Source organism: Pagrus major, chromosome 8 (assembly GCF_040436345.1).
Source record: "Pagrus major chromosome 8, Pma_NU_1.0".
NCBI classification, from domain to species: Eukaryota; Metazoa; Chordata; class Actinopteri; order Spariformes; family Sparidae; genus Pagrus; species Pagrus major.
The window spans coordinates 22,603,790-22,616,857 of NC_133222.1; the positions used below are offsets into that span (position 1 = coordinate 22,603,790).

Below are 13,068 nucleotides of genomic sequence, written 5' to 3' on the forward strand. Positions count from 1 at the left end.
TATTTTCTTTACAAAAGGGAGAAAAAAAGGAAAATATACAGAATTGTTTTATTGTAAATGAAATATAAAAATGCAAATGAAAAATTAAATAAATAAATGTTTATATATATATATATATATATATATATATATATATATATATATACATATATATATATATATATATAGATATACAAATATAAATATATATATACACATATTGGAAACATATACACATATTGAAAATACAAAAAAAAGTTCTGCTGTCTTGAGTGAGGTTTAGTATTATGGACTTTTAAGGATGACTGGGTCTGTTCTCAGAAGTGTCATTAGGGATATATTTGTCCATTTTGTGCACTGTTCACGGGAATAATAATGGATTAAAAATTGTAAAATAAATTTAGCCAAAGTCTGTTACATGAAAATAGACCAATTACCTTCAATTGAAATTTAAGAGTGCTTAAATTTAAGTTATGCCATTAATATTGATGTTTATTTCTTTAATGGCAAACTATTTTACTCTTAATGAACTCTTGAAAAGACAAAATTAAGTCTTGACAAGTAATTTCAATGGCAAGTCGGTCTCTTGTATTTTTCATCTTATCAGTATTATCAAATAAGTTCTTGCAAATTAGGTGGTTGTTCAAGAGTCTTAAAAAATAACGTAAAATATGTGCTTTTTCTTTCTATGTTAGCGCCTCCTAAATGGATTAAACTGAGTTTTGGCATTAAATACAGAGAAGATGACAATGAAAATGATTTGTTATTTTCAAGGTGGCTGGTGTAGAGATAAATGAGGAGTCTGAAAGGAGCCAACAAATCACACAGGAAATCTGTTTGTATACAAAAGGTTTAATTTGAAACCAAAAATCATAAAAAATACTTTTTTCTGGTCAGAGTCGTACATTTCGAAACCACCAAAATCTGTAACAAACTGAATGAGAAAATTTGTTTTTAAACTCGATGTGAGTAAACTTAAACCTGAACCTCATCATATTCTTGTTTACAGCAACAACAACAAAAAAATTAAAACAGAATCATTTCAAAAGAGTCAGACAGGGACAAGTTAAAAAAATAACAGGAAGAGGAATGTCTCATTACCAAATAAATAAAATAGAAAAATGTACAAAAAAATATAAAACAAATACATTTAATAAAAATACAAAAACAGAATATTTGCATTGACTGTGCATTTTAAACCCATGACTGAGAGAGAAGATAGCTGGAGGACTGGCGGTGGAACCTCTGACGCTTTTAGAGAACTGATTGAATAAAAAAAAAACAACAGCTTTATGCCATCACATCTTTGTGGTGTCGTGTTGTATTGATATCATCTTCCAAACATTTCAAAGAATGACCAGCCAGGCTTTAAGAGGGAAAACAACAAAACGACAAACTGTCTTGAAGACCCTCAACTGCAGAGAGATAAGTTTTGCAGGTTCAGACGCACCAACAGCAGCAGAGAGAGAACAGTCGGACTTACTCGTTAAATCACGTTTCCTGATTCAAATCACAATTTGTTCAGTTTCAGCCAGTATAATCGGCAGGAAAGGTCCACGCCTGTTTGCATTCAGACAAAATTTAACACTGATGTGAGACATTTGGGACATGAAGAAAACGTTTACACTCTGCAAAATTTATAATCAAATAGTCATGTTTTGGTATCAGAACCAGTTCCAGCCCTGTAGAGGTGTGTGTGTTGTCAAGTGGAGAGTCTACCCATATCAGCAGGTGAGGAACATTCGCTGACATGTTCAGATCCTCAGAGAAACAAAAACGTTCTTTAAACTGAATTAAGTTGATCATTTTTTTCAAGCAAAAACACTAAACTGAATATCTTTGGGTTTTGGACGGGTGGTGGAGCAATACAAGAAGTGGAGACATAATCTTGGACGTCTGTTTTCTGACGACTACAGTGCAGACTGCATTCACCAAAAGAAAAAATGATGGCTCCTGTCTCATAGTCACGATATAATAGTTGTTGCACCATATTCTGTGATATCAGATCCTGTGACCTGATCAGGAATTTCAGCCATATTAACATTTTATTAATCATACTTTATAGCATGTTTCATTATGACAGCCGTTACCAAAAAAAAACATGGTGCTGCCTCGATATTCAGACTGAGCACTAGTGTCATTATAGTAGACTTTATAACTTAAACACAGTCACTTGAAAAATATTGATTGTTGATACCACAGGGAACAACTGACAAAACAATATGGGCAATAAATTTGAAATTTTCATTGAAAGATAAATACAAGAAGGCTTGTGTTCTGTGTTTAACACATAGTTAATTAACTTCTGACCACAGAAGAGAGTAGAAGGTATGTATGTCTATTTTTGATAACCCAAAGGCCTGTGACCCATCAGATTCTGTGACATGAGAAGATCAACTTTATGAAAAAGTGTCGATCAAATTTTGTCAGATGAGCTGACAATTCTACACAATAATGTGCCTAATAGTATGTCACGTCACAATATTTTGTTAATAGCTATCAAAATGACTGCCAAAGTATATTTTTGCCAACCTGTGAAGATACAGTCTGTCATATAAAGCTGACATTTCTATTCAAGTGAAAGATTCTGGTCACAGACTTCAGTGGCACCCAGTTTTGATACATTAGGATGACTTTGTATCCATGAAGCGTCCCAGCAACACAATCCCAAAGACTTGAGATGCCTTTGCAGTGTTGACAAACTAGTAATAATTAGTTTTTCTCATTATTTTGGGATAAGGAGGTCATAATTATGAGACGGGGCCCAGATGGGCCATTTTTTTCAGGTTTTTTTCTTTGGTGAATGCAGCTCACTTCCTTACAATTTACTGAGCAATTGAACAAAATCCTAAAAAGATTGATCAACAGTGAAAATAATAGTTTGTTGCAGCCCTACAGACGATTACAACATGTTGTATTGCGTAAAACATTTCATTGATAGCAAAAGTTGTAAAAAATGTATGAGTTTTTTGTGATTTAACCACATGGATTCTTCATGTTAGAACTTTTTTCTTTAAACTAAAGAAACCTCTGAAGAACCGTCCAGACCAACTGCTCAATCTGCAGCTGGTAACCGTGGCAACGCTACAACCTTAGCAGCTTTCAAACTCAAGGCACTCTGAAACAGGAACACCAGACGGAGAACGGCGCAGGTGTTGAGGCTCGATAAGAACTGCTCCACCGTCCATGAACAGGAGGAGGCGCTGCAGAGTCAATTTCGTCCTGACCGCTGACCGCAGCTAGCTCGGACACCTCTGAGTGACGTCACAGTCACATCATAACCTAAGTCAAACACCACCAGAAGATGGCTGTCAATCAAGTCTATGCCACACCCTGATAGCCTCTCCTCAACCAATCAGAGACTCTGCTGGCTGGAAGAGGAAGATGAGGAGGAGGAGTCAGCTGTGATGGCGTGTAGCGTTATGCCGCCATTGTCTGTCTGCTCTCCATCGCTGGCCGTCACCCAGGGGTGAAGGAGGATCTGCTCCAAGGTTGGCCGGTCAGACGGCTGCTGGCTCAGGCACCACCCAATCAGCTGCTCGCATTCTGTGACAGAAACACAAGGAGGTGAAGAAGAACCTCAACAGGAAATGACACACTACAGCAACAAGAAACAAACTCATCCACAGCAAAGCTGTTTTTGGCCTGAGCTGCATTTTTCTTTGGTAATGGTTACTTGTCAACCTACCTGAGGAGATTTTCCGTCTGAAGTAGACCCGTCCTCTCAGGATCTCCTCGTCCTGTTCAAAAGGGATGTCCCCACACACCATGTCATACAGCAGCACGCCGAGCGACCACACGGTTGCCGAGCGACCGTGGTACCGGCGGAACCGGATCCACTCTGGAGGACTATACACCCGCGTACCTGCAGTGAGGAGGGAGGTATTGTTGGCGTGATATGACACAATATATCATCTTCAATATGACATAAGTGTTGTCTCTCCCTGGTTTTAAGGGCTTAATTCGATACAAATCTCAGACTGCAGTGGGTTCATCAGACTCACCATCAAACTCTGTGTAGGCGGCGTCTTTGAGGAGGGCCCCCGAGCCGAAGTCAATGAGTTTGATCTGTCCGGTCCTCAGGTCCACCAGCAGGTTTTCATCCTTAATATCTCGGTGGACGACGCCACAGGTGTAGCAGTGTCGCACGGCCTCAAGCACCTGCAGGAAGAAGCCGCGCGCCGCCACTTCGTCCAGTGCGCCATGCTCCGTGATGTAATCGAACAAATCCTGCCCAGATTCGGGACGCTCCATCACTATCAGCCAGCCGTCTGGCCGCTCCCACCAGTCCATGAGCCGCACTACGCCGCCGAATGCCCCACCCACCTTCTTCAACAGCACAATCTCCAGAGGAACCACCGCGCCACACTGAGAGAGAACATTTCAAGATATATCATTTCCTCAATGAGCATAGAATTATAGAATAAAACAGAGAAAGGGATTTCTTTTTTTTTTTCCTTTCTTTTTTTTGTTTTGGACTGTTGATCAGACAATACTATACATTTGAAGACATCACTTTGGCCATGTTGTCAATAAAGCATATAAATCTACAATGAAAATAATTGTAGGTTGCAGTTTTAAAAGATTAAATTATTGTAGAGGTGACAGACAAAAAACAATACCATAATAACAGATTAATTACTGCATATTAATATAATTATAGACAGTATACTTCATACAAACTGTTCCAAATTAAGGGCCTTTAAATTTAGTAAATGTGTCCCACAGGGATCTATTCTTGTTCCTCTTCTGACACTTCTGAAGTAAATTATCTTCTGTTTCTGCTTTCTTATAATAAAAAATAACACTTGGTTTAATTGTTGACAAAATAAGATATATTTTAAAGGGGAGAGAACCTCTGCTCTCTGAGTCAGTCAGATTTCCTGTAGCTATAACACATGTTCAAACATGAAAATCTCTTAATCTATTTAAAGATTTTACAATATAATCAGGTGTTCTGAACACTACTTGTAATTGTTTTCTGAATAAGTAATTTGTCTATTGTGTTTATAAATAGTGTGTTTTGTCAGGTCTGTTGTAAAGGATTCTTGATCTCAATGACAAAATAATGGCTAAAGTGGTAATTAATCTAACAGAAAGCTGTTATAAAACAGTTAATCTGAAGGTAAAAATTCCACTAAAACTTACCAGTGAGCCCCACTCAGTCACTCTGTCCCTGCACACGTGCTTCACCGCCACCTGCATGTGAACATAAACATCATTATTATACAGCCTCCATGTAGTTATATAACATATAACATGAAGTTCAGTAGACACACAGAAAAAAACAGCAGCCATAATAATATTCTGAGTGTTAACAGGAACATGAAGCTTTTTGTTTGCTGCCTCAGTCTATCAATGTTTTTCTTTGTTTGTGATCAAAAGGGATTTTCCTAACAGTTTGGTTAATTCCATAAACTTGTTATTAGTAAAAAAGTGAGACCACTTCCTGCTCTAAATGAAATATCAAGCACAACAGTGAGATTATTTTCAAATATAAGAGAAGAGTAAAGCTTCATAGATCACATTTCTTTGTGAAAACAAAGAGCACATGCCAGACAGGGTTGAGCAGGGTCAAGCGGCACGGCTGACAAAAGCAAAACAGGAAGTAGAGGGAATAGACACTGCCTTCCAAATAAAAGCACAAAGTCAAACTATGACAGATCTTGGCTGCTACAGCAGCTGCGATAATCTGAAAAATTGTGGTCCAACATGAATATTTCTAATAATGTTGAGATTGGCAGCTGCTGTTTCTAAGGTCAACAATGATTTTTCAACCTGAACATTTTAGCCAACATGGACGAGAAATCACTTAAGATTTCAGAAAAATTGTAATCTGAACACCCACAACTCAGCAAACTATCTGTTAGGGAAATATATCCAAAACTAAATTAGACTTTGCCGTGATATTGTTTTGCCACCTTTTGTCTCCAAGGTCAAGGGTGACCTCTAATAATATCTGTTAAGACTTTAGTACGGCTTTTATTTTAAATGCAAACCGGAAACGCAGCTACTTCCTGTGTTAGCTTGACGCTGCGAGCCGCGGCCATGTGGTGCGACCAAAACAAAGCGGCTCCCCGCTCTTACCGGCAGCCCGTCGGCGAGGCGGACAGCCGAGTAGACTGTGCCGAATCCTCCGCTGCCGAGAACCGAACCCAACCGGTACAGCTTCTCAAAGGGCTGCTTCTCCGCTTTGGCTGAAAAAGACAAATACAAATTAAAAATGGGGACTATTTCTTGAGAAAGTCTGCGACCCTGCGGTGTTGCGCCAAAATCTGTAACCCCCCTTCACAATATACGTCTCTCTGACCTGTGTGTCCTCGGTTTGTCGTCAGTGTGTATTTGTTTTGCATTACGTTTTTGACACCTAGCGCTTAATAAACATGTTTTAAAGAGAAATACAGCATTATTTCGCCAAAATTCACTAAACACACGACCATACAACCGCATGTCCTCAGATGACCCGGTCTCGTGTCAGCCGTTTAAAAATGGTGGACTGCCGAAAACATCACCATCATCACCATCATCATCATCATCATCATCTCAAATATCAACCCATTAGCGATGTTACGAGAAGTAAGAAGACACAGATGCCGTTTAAACAGACGAGACAATTATTTTATTACGAGGTTACTACACATTTTTGCACAACACCTGGCTCCCAAAATGGCACCAGACAGTGTTATTTAAAGGTCACGCAGTTGCACCCACCCGCTAGCTAATCAATACTGGATTGAGAATATAAGAATTCAAAGGACGATTTAATTTCCTCAGTAAAAATACTCAACTTTAGCCGGTTCTAGCCCCACCAAGCTGAGGATATGATGCTTTTGATGCCATCGGCTGAGCTAACTTGTGTACATCAATCTTCAATTAAACAACATTTTTGTCGTTAACGTTGTTGTGTTGTGTGACCCGTTTAGGGATTTCAGTTTTGGTCAATCCACTTTGGGAGAAGGTTTTGGTGCGGCGTCCCAGAGATGACCGGTTGGGGTTAGTTAAGGAGAGGGAATCAGGTCACAGAAACGGGACAGAGACTGCACTGTAACCCCGGCATGTTGTCGTTTTCAACGTTACCTTGCTGCAGCTGGAGCTTCGCCGGCAGATCCATGCTGGACGGGATGTGAGAGAAGGAGCCCAGTTTAGAGAGCAGCATGCTGCCCGTCGGGTCTCCCAAACGATAAAAACACACCTGGAAAATATTCTTGTAATAATCCCAGATAAACGCGGAGTCCTGGGCACTTCTTACGGGCAAAAAGGGACGTAAAGACGATTAAAGTCCATCGATAGTCCGCCGGTTTACACAGAAGGGTCAGCCGGTGCCATCATCCCGAGAAGCGCGCCACTCTGTGACTCAACCGACCGCTGCCAATATTTACAAAGATCAGATGGATCATTCCGCCGGGGACGTTAAATAACACCACAGACAAGCAGCTTCACACCAAAACTAACACACCTGGAAAAACAGCAGTGTGTCGAGTAGTGTCAGTTATATGTGAATTTTAAGTCGTTGACGTGAAAAAGCAGCCCTGAACCAATGAGAAAACACGCGGACTAGTTTAACGTAGTAGGGCAGGCGCAGGGATTCAGAGATTCACAGCGGCAGTGGTGCGGCTCATCAGAGAGAAGAGGAGTTTTAAAATAATCACCTGCTAAAAATCTTCAATCAGTTATAAAACAATGAAAACACAATTATGTAAACGAAAATAATATTAAATAATAATATAAGAAATATACTAGTAAATATTTTAACAACATGTATTCTCAGTTTTAATCTCCCAACATCACCCAACATGATTATGATTAAATGATATTTCTAAAGACACCTTAAACTTTATTACTTGATAAGCATGGAAGATTATAATAATAGGATTAAGGGCTATTTGAGCACTGACTGCACATGCCCTGTCACTGAACACTGGTAAATTGTCTTGATGTAATTTGCTGATTGTTTTAAGTCAATCTCGTTTCTTTTGTGTGAAAATGTTTATGTTATTTGTTTTAAGTTGTTGCTTTTACGGAAGCCCTAAAGAGCCATGCATTCATACATTTAATTTCCTCCGTTTTCCCGTGATAACGAGTTAATTTCATTTGTTTTCTCGAGATCTCGAGTTATTATCTCGAAATAACAACTGCCATTTTCCCGAGATAACGGGATAATTTGCTCGAGATCTCGAGATAACGAAACTTAGTTTTCCCGAGATAACGATATAATTAATTCGAGATCTTGAGAAAACAAAATGATAGTGTAGTATATTAAATCATTGCAAGAAACATCATTCAGTGTAGCAATGTCAGAGGAGCAAGAGCATATCGATCACCGCGTCACATATCTTTTCAATCAAGGCCTGACACAGGCTGAAATAGCATTATGCCTTGCTATTACAGATAATATACACATTAGTGTGCGTAATCTAAAAAGACGGTTAGCAAGGCTTCAGCTATATCGGCGGCGCAATCTAAGTGAGCCTGATGTCGTCGTTAACTACATAGCCGACCAGCTACGAGGTCCCAGGCGTCTCCATAATCTCAGGCCTATCATACCACAGTCATTATCTCGAGATCCTGAAATAATTATATCGTTATCTCGGGAAAACAAATTTTCGTTATCTCGAGATCTCGAGAAAATTATCTCGTTATCTCGGGAAAACTGCAGTTGTTATTTCGAGATAATAACTCGAGATCTCGAGAAAACAAATGAAATTAACTCGTTAATGAGGAGATCTCGAATTAATTATAAATAAATGTATGAATGCATGGCCCTTTAGGGCTTCCGTACTAAAGGGCCATGCATTCATACATTTTATTTCCTCCGTTTTCCCGTGATAACGAGTTAATTTCATTTGTTTTCTCGAGATCTCGAGTTATTATCTCGAAATAACAACTGCCGTTTTCCCGAGATAACGAGATAATTTTCTCAAGATCTCGAGATAACGAAACTTTGTTTTCCCGAGATGATGATATAATTAATTCGAGATCTCCTCATTAACGAGTTAATTTCATTTGTTTTCTCGAGATCTCGAGTTATTATCTCGAAATAACAACTGCCGTTTTCCTGAGATAACGAGATCATTTTCTTGAGATAACGAAACTTTGTTTTCCCGAGATAATGATATAATTAATTTGAGATCTCCTCATTAACTACATAGCTAGTCAGCTATGTAGTTAATGACGACATCAGGCTCACTTAGATTGCGCCGCCGATATAGCTGAAGCCTTGCTAACCATCTTTTTAGATTATGCACACTAATGTGTATATTATCTGTAATAGCAAGGCATAATGCTATTTCAGCCTGTGTCAGGCCTTGATTGAAAAGATATTTGACGTGGTGATCGATATGCTCCTGCTCCTGTGACATTGCTACACTGAATGATGTTTCCTGCAATGATTTAATATACTACACTATCGTTTTGTTTTCTCAAGATCTCGAGAAAATTATCCCATTATCTCGGGAAAACGGCAGTTGTTATTTCAAGATAATAACTCGAGATCTCGAGAAAACAAATGAAATTAACTCGTTATCACGGGAAAACGGAGGAAATAAAATGTATGAATGCATGGCCCTTTAGGGCTTCCGTACTTTAGGGCTTCCGTAGTTGCTTGTTCCTTTATGTGAAACTTTTTATGCTGCTGTCTTGGCTATGACTCCCTTGTAAAAGAGATTCTGAATCTCAATGGGAATATTCCTGGTAATTTAAAGGTTGAATAAAAGATTAAAAAATAAATAAAGGCTTTCAGTTCATCAATCACACTGATGCTGTCCCAAATCAAATTTATCTAAGCAGTTCAGCTCTTTGCAGCAGTTATTTTGTATGAAAGTGTCATTTCTTGCTTTCCAGCAGTGGTGGAAGAAGTATTTGGATCCTTACGTTATTTTATAGGAACTTCACCAAATGGTTTCCTACATTTCCCAGAATACCTTTCAGAACACTCAGAGAACTGCGTGAGACAAGTAGAATGGGAGACAATAATGTGATGATTTCATGGTTCACTTGTCTGTGTTACCACTCATGTTCTCCTGCATTGTCCTTCTTATTATACCTGTGTATTTTTCATTTGTTATTGCCCCAACTCAAAATGTATGCTATAAATGGCAATCATGTATTGACCGAGTGGAGTGGAGCAGCAACTGCAGCCGGTCGGACAGATCAAAGCAGCAGCACAACGTTCTCACAATCCTCTCTGTCTGCTCACACACTGCCGATGCCGGTGGGATTGTTTTGATTGAGGTACCAGCGGCTGGGTCACGTGACTGCTTTATTATTGCCCCACTGAGCCCAAATGTAGGTCAGCCCCTCCTCCCTCACTATAAGTGAATGTAAAGAGACAGATTGACAGAAAACAGATTTAAAGACACGAACAGAGAGCTGATGTTTTTCTCTGGAGATAAACATCTTCAAACTGATCTGAGCTCACAAGACCTCGCTTCATGATCAGGAGGCTGGATTTCCCAGTAATCACGTCATTGTTTGACTTTTACTGTTTACATCACAGACTGTCTGTCTAGTGGCCAGGTAATGAAGCAGTGTTCTTCTTTATTTGATGACTTGATTGATAGCATGAAGTTGTGAATGAATTGTGAGTGTCCGTGCTTTTCTGTCTCCATCAAACAAATAGACTAACGCAAGAGAAATCACGCAAGAGAAATCACCACAGCTGAAGACGACATTGGAAATGCCGGACGCGTCTGTTTACATAAAAGCCATCGACAATGTCTGATGACGTATGAGGGTCTTGTAGGGTTGTCCCATTTCATAATTAGAAGATAATTTGAACTGAAAATTTGCTTTGCTCCCTGGTCCTTCAGCTGTCAGACTGCTCAGTGTACAACAGTCTGAAAAAAATTGTTTTTTAAAAACTTTTCACACTTTATTTCCATTGTTTTTTTGTTGTTGTTTTGTATAACTGTATATCTGGTGTGGAATTCATCAACTACAACTCCTTTCAATCCTAAACCTTAAAAGAATATCAAATGTTACATTTTAGGATTGATGCTTATTGGCTTTCTGTTAGAGAATTAGTAAGATCTCAAAGCTTTGAATCAAACCAAAGCTATCATCATGGCTAGATAATACAATAGGTAAGTGAGAAAAATCTGTTCTTGTGTGTTGGTTGACCTGATTGAGTGTTCTCTGCAGAACAACTCTCTAACCCTGTGCTCTCTTGTTACCCTCCTGTCCACAACATGAATGTGACCAAGGTCATTTGCTCCCTTCTATATTTAGCTGCGACTATTTTTAAAAGCTGTGAAACAACCGAGCCTCCCTGAAGAGTGAAGCTGCTTCGTACTGAGTCACTTCTCTCTCCAGTTCCTCTGCAAGACTTCTGGAGACGCTTGAACTTCTCATGCCACTTTCACGGAGCGTATTTCCTCGAGCGTCACTGTCAGAAAATAGCAATGTCAGCGGACAGCAGTGAATCAGAGGACAGCAGCAGCTGTGACGCTGCAGGTAAAAGACATCTGCCATGTTGTGCCTCTGGACTCGTCTCTGCTAAATTAACTATCGTGGTGGGAGACACTCACTTCTCAGAGGAGAAGATGCTACTTGTTCAGAGCTGTGACTATTTCCGAGCTCTGTATCGCTCTGGGATGAAGGAGTGCCAGCAGGAAAAAATCCACCTCAAGTCTCTGCATGCTCGAGGCTTCCTAATCGCCTTGGCGGTTTTACGAGGTGAGATGCCCGCCCTGGATGGAGACGACATTGTGGAGGCCATCGAATGCGCTGCTTTCTTGCAGGTGGCACCGCTCACGAAGCATCTCATCAATGCCATTGACTCTGACAACTGTTTGCTGATGTATCACACCGCTGCAACCTTCGGCCTCATGGATCTTTACCACGCTGCCGCGCTGTTTATCCGAAACATGTACGCTGACTTGGAGTCAGAGGTCAGGAAAACCTTTCCATCAGAGCTGATCTCCTACGTTGAGTCTTTGACCCCGAGTGCTTTCGTGGCTGTGGGGGCCCATGTGACCTGCAATGTTGATGAAACTGTGCACGCTGCCTCCAGGACAATCTGCTACCTGGATGAAGCTGGCAATAACTGGAAAGTATTATCAGATCTACCACTGGAGGCCAGCACATCCATGGCTGGAGTGACTGTTTTAGACAACAAACTCTACATCGTCGGAGGAGTTCATGGACTTCATAAACAAGTCGTAGATTCTTGTTTCTGCTACAGCGTTGAAAACAACAGCTGGAGCAGGATCTCCAGTCCGTCACAGCTGCGATACAATCTCAGCCTTGTGGGTGTAGATGGTCATCTTTACGCCATCGGAGGAGAATATGATGGAACAGTGATGTCATCTGTGGAAACATACGATATAACTTCCGGAAGGTGGGAGTTTGCCGCTCACTTACCTCGACCAGCAGCAGGAGCGGCTTGCACCAAGGCCATGAACCGGATATTTGTGTGTTTATGGAGGCCGATGGAGACCACAGAGATCTACGAGTATGTCCCAAGGAAAGATGAATGGCAGCTCATTAGCACCCTGATCAGGAAACAGAGCTATGGCCACTGCATGGTTGGCCACAGAGACAGCCTGTACGTCATGAGAAACGGGCCATCGGACGACTTCCTCAGATGCCTGATGGATTGTTATAATTTGAGCTCGGGACAGTGGTCGTCTCTACCTGGACACTTCGCCAACAGTAGAGGTTCTCTGTTCACGGCTGTGGTGAGAGGTGACTCTGTGTTCACGCTCAACAGGAGCATGACTCTGGAGTACAACGTAGACGGAAAAAACTGGAAGCCCCGACGGCAGATGAAGGGTTTCCCCAGAAGTGGATCTGTGTGGACGTTTCTGCTGCAGCTGCCAGAGTCGCTCATGCTGCCATAATTCTCAGAGAATTCATGAGACTGTCAACATCTTTTTACACTCAAACATTTTCTGAACACTTGTGTTTTAAAAAAACATTAAAGGATAATTCCTGTTTATTACAATTTTGGGTCTTTGCAGTTTTTTTATGACTAAACAAACTGAATAAACAAACTAACCTTAAAGGACAACACAGTTTCATTCTGTTTTACTTTGTTTATATGTGGCGGACCCTGCCAGCTTTCTAGCTTCAACCAGTGTTGGGGACCTT

At 40.4% G+C, this 13,068-nt stretch overlaps 2 protein-coding genes across 3 annotated transcripts; one reads left to right on the forward strand and one right to left on the reverse strand.

The window, feature by feature from the left end:
* Positions 1 to 811: 811 nt before the first annotated feature.
* Positions 812 to 7,299, reverse strand: LOC141001478 (serine/threonine-protein kinase pim-3-like). 2 transcript variants are annotated; one of them, XR_012179587.1, is made up of 7 exons: positions 7,057 to 7,299; positions 6,067 to 6,176; positions 5,128 to 5,178; positions 3,984 to 4,347; positions 3,668 to 3,844; positions 2,139 to 3,525; positions 812 to 2,086 (listed from the first exon to the last, which is right to left on the reverse strand). XR_012179587.1 is itself a non-coding variant. In XM_073472567.1 (6 exons), exons 1-6 carry the CDS (start codon positions 7,133 to 7,135, stop codon positions 3,335 to 3,337), a joined length of 972 nt encoding a protein of 323 aa, XP_073328668.1. In that variant the 5' UTR covers positions 7,136 to 7,299; the 3' UTR covers positions 812 to 3,334. The 2 variants fall into 2 exon arrangements, 1 of the variants encoding a protein (XP_073328668.1); XM_073472567.1 differs by having other exon boundaries at positions 812 to 3,525.
* A 4,079-nt stretch (positions 7,300 to 11,378) lies between these two features.
* Positions 11,379 to 12,818, forward strand: kbtbd13b (kelch repeat and BTB domain containing 13b). The gene has a single exon (XM_073471871.1). The coding sequence runs from the start codon at positions 11,379 to 11,381 to the stop codon at positions 12,816 to 12,818; it is 1,440 nt and encodes a 479-aa protein (XP_073327972.1).
* The last annotated feature ends 250 nt before the right edge of the window (positions 12,819 to 13,068 follow it).